The sequence below is a fragment of the Pterocles gutturalis genome, unplaced genomic scaffold (assembly GCF_000699245.1).
Source record: "Pterocles gutturalis isolate BGI_N339 unplaced genomic scaffold, ASM69924v1 scaffold26185, whole genome shotgun sequence".
Taxonomy (NCBI): Eukaryota; Metazoa; Chordata; class Aves; order Pterocliformes; family Pteroclidae; genus Pterocles; species Pterocles gutturalis.
This window is the reverse complement of record NW_010146609.1, coordinates 1-9,093: the sequence shown is the minus strand read 5'-3', so window position 1 is coordinate 9,093 and position 9,093 is coordinate 1. Positions and strand designations below refer to the sequence as shown.

Here is a 9,093-nt window from a genome sequence, read left to right as displayed (position 1 = left end):
AGGGGGGGCGGAGCCAAAGGTGGATGAGCTGATGCTGCGCTACTTCCACCAGGTCCTCCCGCCCGCCAGAGGGCGCTACCCCCAATTGCCTGGGCAAGCACCCCCAAAGGCACATCGACTCACCATGATCCAATTTTTATTAATTAACTAATTAATTCCAGTGGCACTAATACAAGGCGGCGATGGGCACGAAGGACAGTCACACTGCAGACGGGCATCTTCCCTCCCCACACACACCCACACACACCCCCACCCCCTTTTTCCTCATTTTTTCCTCATTTTGACCCCGTTTTTGGGGAGAAATGGAGGATTAGGGACCCTCCCTTCCCTCCCCAAACCACTTTTTGAGTCAAATAAATACAGAATTGGGCAAATCTAGTGGAAATGTTTTAGTTACAATGGCAATGATCAGTCATGTGCAACACAGAAAGCTATAAGGCTTTTTTCTTTTTTTTTTTTGATGTTTTTCTCCTCATTTAAAGTCTCAAATATCTATGAAACTCATTAATTAACAATGCAAAGAGATGGCGGTCACAGGCGTTTAACCCCTTCACATGGGCGTTAACGCTAATTAATTAATTTTCTTTTTTTCCTCCCTCCCCCCCCAACCCAAGGAGTCCAACGAGTTTAATTAGAGTTTGTCGAGGAAGTTGTCGAGCGCGGGGATGCCTTCCTTCAGCCCTTTGCGTTTCCGGGTCTCGGCCACCACCTGACAAGGACGAGTGTTGCTGTCGAAGGGATCGCCCGGCAGGATCTGCCAGTGGTCAAAGACGCACTGGGGGAAAGCCTGACCCCCCGTGTTGGACCTCAAATCCGCTGTGAAACCTGCAGAGGGGGAAGAAGACACGCAGTTTAATGTCACCTCTAGCGGAACAGGAGGTGTCACTCTGGGTCACCACCAGCACACTTTAACCAAAGGAACCCAAAGAGGAGCCCAGAAGCCTACAGAGATGCCAACCGTGGTGCACGTCTGTAACAACGAAGATGGGGTTGGAGAAGAGAAGGCTCCAGGGAGATGTTTCATGCTTAAAGGCAGCTTCTAAGATGGGGACAGGCTCTACAGCGACAGGACAAGCGGGAAGGGTTCTAAACCCCTTTTATTTCAGACTAGGTAAGATTTTAAGGGTGGTGAAGCACTGGCACAGGTTGCCCAGAAAGGTGGTAGACACCCCATCCCTGGAAACATTCAAGGTCAGGTTGGGCGGGACTCTGAGCAACCTTGAGATGAAGATGTCCCTGCTCATGGCAGGAGGGGGGGTGGACTAGGGGACATTTCAAGGTCATTTCCAGCCCAAACCACCTTGTGATGTCAGTCCCTTTGCCCAGATAAAAAGTGACGAGAGGAAACGGGCTCGGGTTCACCAGGGAGGTTTAGGTTGGGTATTAGGAAATGTCTTCCCCAGAAGGGTTGTCAAGCACTGGAACAGGCTGCCCAGGGAAGCGGCTGAGTCCTCATCCCTGGAGGGATTTAAAAGACGTACAGATGTGGCACTTGGGGACATGGCTTAGGAGTGAACTCAGCAGTGTTGGGTTCATGGTTGGACTTGATCTTAAAGGTCTTTTCCAATCAAAACGATTCCACAATCCCACAACCGTTGCGGTCAGACAGCTGGAAACAAAGGATCTCCTTCCGCCCCAGGGGTGGTATCATGCTCCTGGGAGCCACCACGCTCCAGGACAGTGCCCAGGACCAGCTCACTCACCGAAGGACTCGTTGACAGGCAGGTAGGCCTTGACCACGAACATGGGGGTGCCGGCCACCTGGGTCTCCTCAAACACGTGGCCACGCTTCCTGTTCAGCACACCGTAGATGCCACCCACCACTTGCTCTGGGCACTGCAAGAAAGAGGCGTCAGGACCGTGAACGGCTCACTCACATTTTCTTCACGCAGGATTTTCTGGAATGAGCAGAGGTTCCTCACCTGGATCTCCACAAGGTAGATGGGCTCCATGAGCCTGGGCTGAGCGGTGAGCACGCAGGCGTACAGGCATCTCCGGGCAGTGGGGATGATCTGCCCGCCTCCACGGTGGATGGCATCGGCATGCAGGGTGACATCGTGCACGTCGAAACGCACACCACGCATGTTCTCCTCGCACAGGACGCCCTGGAAAAGCAGAGCAGGGGGTGAGCCAATGCCACAAGCTGCCGTTCCCTACGAGACAGGTCTGGTCCCTCGGCTTACGGGCAGTCCTTGGCGGCGGGTCCGAGAGCAGGAAGCACAAGAGCCTGCCTGGCACACCAAGGAGCCATTCAGCAACTCATCCTCCAGGCCTAGGACCTAAGAATGCTGCCTCTGAGCCACCACCGCGGCTTCCCTGAGACAGTTTCAGGCACTGAAACCGTTTACCAGGATCTTCACGCAACAGCTCCAAGGTTTATGTCAGCCGCAGAAATGCTGACACACATTTATGATGCTGCAAGCCAAGCATCTGGCCTGGAAAAGTAGTTTTTCCACACTACCGGGACAAAAAAAGTATGGTATCTTCTTCAGACTAACTTTAAAAAAAAGTAAACAGGAAGAAACCTCTCCTGTTTCTATTCTCAGCCTACCTGCCAACTTATTTTGGAATAATCTCCTGTTTAGTCCTGAAAAAAACAACTGCTGAACAAGGCCAGATCTTTGCTGAGGCTCCCAGAGTACCTTTCATTTTCTTTTGATGCCAGTTGTGTTATTCATCTTAATAGTTTCTGTTCCTGCTGTTGCATTTTGCTCTCTCAAAAGTTTATAATTTTAAGTACACAGCACACATTCTCTGCAGTGCTGGGAGAAGGGGTTTGTCTTGAGCTTGGGTGTTTTGTGTGTCTACACTGATACGACACCTTAGAGCTTCACTTATCCTAAAAGATGCTTCTGAATTATGAATGTAGCACTGTGTGAGTTTTTCTGCAATTTTTTGAGAAGAAAGATGTACACAAGCTGTTTATGACACTGCACACCCCCAGCGCTGCCCCTACCTCCTTTGTTGCCCACTGGAAGCCGGCCACCACGCTGTCCTTGATCTCATTCAGGTACTGCACTCCCTTGGTGATGTCGGTCAGGATGTTGGGGCCAGTGCCATCGGGACCAAAGCACCAGATTTTCCTGGCTTCGGTGACATCCCACTCGTACTTCTCAGCCAGGTAACGAGCTCGCTGCTTCAGCTCCTGACGGGCAGTGACCTCGCCCTTGTCGATGTCCTCAGCCAAGCCTTCGGGGAAGGGCCGGGCCTTCATGTACAGCCTGTTGTGTTTGTTGGGGGACTTGGAAAGGCACATCACGCTGGATTCCTCGCTGACCGTCTCGCGGTAGGACACAACAGGATCCGATTTCTGCGGTGACGGAACAGAGACCAGTGAGCCACCAAACGAACTACAGCTCGCCACATATCTGCCCAGAGTTCACCGCCACAGCCCCTCTACCTTGATAGGAATGCAGGCGTGGTCCTCCTCCAGATCCTTCAGGCAGATCTCCAGGTGCAGCTCCCCTGCGCCAGCGATGATGTGCTCTCCAGACTCCTCGATGATGCACTGAAAAGACCATTTATACCCCCCGTGAGGCTTCTGACTGCAACGCAGCGAAAGCTCTCGCACACACAATCCTAGTGACTGTCTCCAAGTCCTGTCTTTGACTCAGAGTTACTTTTAGATCTCTTTCCACTACACAATCCTAGTGACTGTCTCCAAGTCTTGTCTTCGACTCAGAGCTACTTTTAGATCTCTTTCCACCGATCTGGGGATGACTCAGCACCAGCCAAGGTGAAAACACAGTACTCCTTCCCACTCTGGTTGGGCTGGGACTAATACTGAACCCAAAACTTTTCTGCCAGCACCCCCAGCACAACCACAACTAAAGACAGAAGCCTCCTGTGCCAGCGGGACCAGGATTTCTCCTGTCCCCAAAGCCATTCTGGACATTCACCTGCACCATGGGGTCAGACTTGGCAAGACGCTTCAGTCCCTCCACCAGCTTGGGCAGGTCAGCTGGGTTCTTGGCTTCCACGGCCACACGCACAACGGGGCTGACGCTGAACTTCATGACTCTCATGTTGTGAGCGTGCTCAAAGGTGGTGATGGTTCCAGTCTTCACAAGGAACTGGTCAACGCCAACCAGACCAACAATGTTTCCACAAGGCACGTCCTCGATGGGTTCAACGTAGCGGCCCATCATGAGAATGGTCCTGATGAAAGAGAAAGTGGTTTTACTCAAGTTTGGAAGAGGTTCCACCAGGCAGTATCCTGGAGCTGCAGCAGCAAAGTCAACAGCTAAGCGCTTCGCCTGGCCTCAGAGATGAGGAGAGACCCAAGACAGTATCAGAACCACAAATCTGAGTCATGGGGCACACCCCAGCCAGGACTGACCTTTGAATTGGCTTCAGGTACAGATCTTCCTTCTTGCCAGGTGTGTAGTTTGGTCCCATGATTCTGACTTTCAAGCCAGTTGAGACGAGACCAGAGAAGACACGTCCAAAAGCGTAGAAACGTCCCTTGTCAGAGGTTGGCACCATTTTAGAGATGTACATCATCAGGGGGCCTTTGGGGTCACAGTTCTTAATACCTGGGAGTACAGGGAGAGTTCAACTTGATTCAGTGCCGTTTCTTGCATGTGGTACACGTGCCCTGTCCCCCTTCCCACCCCAAATCCCCACACCACGCCTGTACTCACTAGTGTCCCAGCCCACTGACTTCTGTCTGGACAGCTGGCCAGCCCAAGATCACATCGCCAAAAGATCTTTTAAACAAATACAGGCTCAGCCTGAGCCCTTGGCACATACCCTGGCTACTCCCCAGTTACTAGCTCACTCCTCCAGAGTAAAGCTGGAAGCTGCTAAGCTTGTTTTGTCCACACTAGAAAAGCTACAGACTCAAGAACTGCAGTAGCTGCCCAGCTGTGTACCTGGAGAACAAGATGGCTACAGGTATCTTAGAGCATTTAAAGAAATGCCCGGTAGCAAAGCAGCAGCTTGTCGTACCTATGGCAGCCTCATCATCGGGGGGTCCCTCGTAGAGCAGCTCACAGCGGTACTTCTGGGCCGTGACAGGAGAAGGCAGGTGAATGGTGATCATCTGCAGCAGCGCATCTCCGGCCGGCAGCCACCGTCTCATCACAGCCTGAGCAGAGATCAGAGGAATGAGATCCAGGCAGATTGTTCACAACCTGGCCATTAACCTTCCTGTCCTTCCTCCAAGCTGCCTACAGCACCTTCCCACCCAAGCAGCATTTGCAGCTGCTCAGTAAGTTGACATAGTTGGAGCCTCACAACTACTTCTCTCCTCCCCACAGATGATTCAGACCAATCTCACCTTCAGCAGCGGTTTGCCCTCCTTGTCCTTATCTTCGCTGTCAAGCTTGATGTCCAGTTTCTCAATCAGTTTCGCCGCCTCCTCTTTCTTGAAGTTCATGATTGCATCAAAAACCTGGAACAACAGCGGCCGTTATATGACTGTCGCCGGTGACCTACTTTGAAGCAGCAGCACAAACGTCTCTGAAGAGAACCTCTGTTTTTGCTCATCACCCAGCCAAATCCGTTTGGAGGCTCAGTCACACACTCGCCCGCACAGAACAACAAGATGTGTCAGATATTTAAATTTCTTCAATCAGACAAGTCAGGTCAAAGTGAAGAAATTTTCCATCATCACACACTGAAACTGAACCAGAGAGCGAAAGGCACCAGCAAGGGCTGAACACCAAGGAACTCAACTGAACCAGAGAGCGAAAGGCACCAGCAGCAAGGGCTGAACACTAAGGAACTTACCTTGAAGATGGGATCAAGGATGAGCTGGCAAAAGGTCCTGGGCAGTTTCTTTCCATCGGGGCTGGTAGCAGATTTGCTGAACTTGCCAGTAGCAGGATCAAAGTATCTGGAGAAAGAATCAAGTCGGACAAGCATCAATGCTCAGTTCAGCTGCGGAAGTGGGGCTTTTTCTCCTTGCTCAGGCCAGAAGGAAGAGCTCCTGAGGAAGAAGAGTCTTCATGCTTTCCCCCATCCCTCCCAGGCTTTCAGAGCGAGGCAAAAACCATTTAATGCATGTTGCCCCCCCATCCCTCCCAGGCTTTCAGAGCGAGCCAAAAACCATTTAACACATGTTGCTAACTCCCCATTTATCTGTGCGCTTCCTATTCTGCAAAGATTTCATGGGAAATGATTCTTTTGCTGCCAAGTGCACCAAGTCACTGAGACAGGGCCCTATGCAGGCACCATCACATCCTCCCTCCTTCCCCATCTTCTACAGCCACACACCACTGATCCAGAATTAAAATCAACAGCCACAATTCTCACCTGTCTCCCCACAGCTTCTTCATCATGTCTTCTACTTTCTTGGCACGCTCAGATGCGTTCAGCTGGGCATCACCCTTGGCAGCGAACTTTGCAACATACATTTCAGCAAACTGTTTGAGAGTGAAAGCCCAGCCGTGCAGGCCAGAACCAAAGCCGACGGTACCAAGCACTGGATCGATCTGAAAGGAAACAGGACAGCTGGGTTAGAGGAACAGCCACAGCTCTTACAGCCACGGAGCGTTACGGCAGTCAGCCTACTCAGTCCCAAATAACCCTCAAAAAGTTTGAAGATGGAGCTTCAGAAGTATTGGACCCTTAAGCAGTTCTGTGACAGCAGCAACCTCTGAGTCTGGGGACAGCCTGGCCACACACGCCCTATATTAGCTTTGTACCACAGAACTAGATCGGTTTTTCATCACTTCCAATCAGTTACATCCCCAGACAGCTCAGCAGCTGTGCAGATTTGCGTGCAGGTAAGATTCCGTCCTTCACAAGGAGGATCAGCAACACATGAAAACCTGCAGCACACAGGAGAGTGCTCAAAGGGACCAAGGCACAAGGTTTTTTTCAAAGCAAAGAGCCCACAGCCCTGCTCGCCACCCAGGAACCCAGCGGGGAGCTGTCCTCAGAGCGCAGGGACTGGCAAAACACCTCCTGGCCTTCCATTTCAGGAGACAGCCGGGTGAGGGATGCTGCACAGGAGCCTAGGGTCTCACATCACAGATGCGATGTGGGCAAGAAGGTGTCCTACAAAACAAAGGTACTCTTCGTAAAGAGGGAAAATATTTCCTTGTATTTATAGTCTTCATTTGCTCAAGCCTTGAACTAACAGAAGATTCTGGAGGAAACCTGGTGAGAGCTCCAAACCAGCACAAGCCAGGGCAGCACAGGCGTCTTCATTATTCTACTCTCACTTCTCCACTTGAGACAGAAAGAGCCACAACTGCTCCCTCTCGCTAAAGGGGATTATTTCGAACACAGTGTTCACAGCCTTCCACCTACCATGATATTTCCCATGGGGCCACTTTCTCCTTCTCCGTACGTGGAGATAATGACGTTCACATTTTCCACGATGCGCTGGAAGGTCTGGTACAGTTCTTCTGGCTCCAGTTGCAGCTCCAGTAGCGCTCGGTCCATCTTGTTCATCATCAGGACAGGCTTGATCCTCTCGGCAATGGCCTGACGCAGCACAGTCTCTGTCTGCACGCACACGCCTGCCAAACACAGGGGAATTAGTTATCCTCATCTTCAAACTCACCAAACGTGGGCTCCAGTTGCATAAGGCTGCAGAAAACCTTACCAGAGACACAGTCTACAACAACCAGGGCGCCATCAGTGACACGAAGGGCAGCAGTGACCTCTGAAGAGAAGTCCACATGCCCAGGAGAGTCAATCAGGTTGATCAAGAAACCAGAACCGTCCTTGCTCTGCTTGATGAAGGCCAAATCGTTCTCAGAGAGTTCATAAAATAGAGAAATAGCTCTGAAATAAAAGAAAACTACTAAAATTATTACCTACGTTACCTCTCTCCAATGCTTAAAAACAGCTTTTTATCCCACAAAGACAGCTGTACAGGGACTTAAGGATTTCCTGAAGCGTGTTCCTGGGAAGCTAGTATGGGAGATCACCAGGAGTTCAGGCTAAATTCCACCCTTCCTATGCTTTTCTGAAACCATAACTTCTTCTGAAACCATAACCTCTCCTAAAATAACTTCTCCTGATCCCATGCCATTTAAAGTGCCCCAAGGGGGTTCCATTTCTTTTAGTCAAGAATTTATGCTTTTTCTACTAGTCCCAGCCTCCTTTCTGATCCCTTTTCATGCCCTTCAGGGTCCTCAAACCACCCAGTGACAGAGCCACCAAGTATGTCGCCAGAGGTGCTCCTAAGACAGTCTCTGCACCACATCCCCGGGACTCCAGCAGACATCAGCCACATCCAAAGCCCCAGTGTTAAACTGGAAGGCTGAAGCTCCTGCTGCATATCTATTTCCCAGGGGCCACCGAGGTAGAGCTCTATGATTCACCACACGCCAATGAATATTTGCTCTTTCATTTAAGCAATCCTCACGAGCACGAGATGAGCTTCCGAATTAGACTACAAAAAGCCTGACGCCGTCTTCTTTCACCTCATGATCAAACCAGCCAAGGACTCAAAGCCCCCCTGAGCTCAGGTCACACAGCAGGAACACTGAGATGCCTGAAGGGAGAGAACTCACGTTGATTTGATGGTAATGCACCGTTCCTGCTCATCCTTCCTTGTGTCAGTGAAACGGGTCTCCCCCGCGCGGGCAGAGGCGATGATACCAGCTTTGCATACCAGAGAATCAGTCAAGGTTGATTTGCCGTGATCAACATGGGCAATCACAGACATGTTTCTGATGTTGGCCTTTTTGTCCATGATGGCCCGTATCTGGTCTACTGTGAAGTTCACCTTGAAGAAGGAAAGAAGGAGGGGAAAAACGCAAGATATATAGAAATTACTTCAGCAATTCTAAGAAGCCCAACCAACACCACAAATCCCTGCCATCGCCATGTTTAGTCACACCGACATTAACTCTGCCTGTGCAGCCTGCGTGTTGCATGACACCTCCCAGGGAGAGCAGCAAGGGCACTGCAGACAGCAGCGCTACAAGCAGAGGGGCCGGGACCTGCAGCACGAACACCCAGCGCACTCCCTCTCCGGCTCAGTGTGCCGCGGCAGTATCGACAGTTCTCCGAGACAAACCCTCCCTGGAACAAACCCTCGTTCGGTCACCGCTCCGCGGCAGCCGGGTGACAGCCCGGTACACCGGTAGGATTGCCCCCGCCCGGCCCGCAGCGTTACATAAGGCAGCC

General features: G+C 51.3%; 1 protein-coding gene across 1 annotated transcript; it reads right to left on the bottom strand.

Moving 5' to 3' along the window:
- Positions 1-341: 341 nt before the first annotated feature.
- EEF2 (eukaryotic translation elongation factor 2) lies at positions 342-8,713 on the bottom strand. Its single transcript, XM_010085811.1, has 14 exons — positions 8,475-8,713; positions 7,559-7,740; positions 7,261-7,472; positions 6,259-6,437; positions 5,734-5,839; positions 5,282-5,395; positions 4,951-5,089; positions 4,340-4,535; positions 3,900-4,158; positions 3,401-3,508; positions 2,957-3,310; positions 1,923-2,105; positions 1,704-1,836; positions 342-825 (listed from the first exon to the last, which is right to left on the bottom strand). Exons 1-14 carry the CDS (start codon positions 8,654-8,656, stop codon positions 632-634), a joined length of 2,541 nt encoding a protein of 846 aa, XP_010084113.1. The 5' UTR covers positions 8,657-8,713; the 3' UTR covers positions 342-631.
- Positions 8,714-9,093: the final 380 nt, after the last annotated feature.

What these genes read in the sequence shown, in the direction of transcription:
- EEF2 (XM_010085811.1), bottom strand. Translation starts at nt 8,656, where the DNA reads ATGGACAAAAAGGCCAACATCAGAAACATGTCTGTGATTGCCCATGTT. An exon ending in TGCATTACCATCAAATCAAC is followed by an intron (nt 7,741 to 8,474) that starts GTGAGTTCTCTC and finishes CTTTTATTTCAG; the next exon opens with AGCTATTTCTCTATTTTATG. An exon ending in TCTACCTTGTGGAGATCCAG is followed by an intron (nt 1,837 to 1,922) that starts GTGAGGAACCTC and finishes TCTTTCTTGCAG; the next exon opens with TGCCCAGAGCAAGTGGTGGG.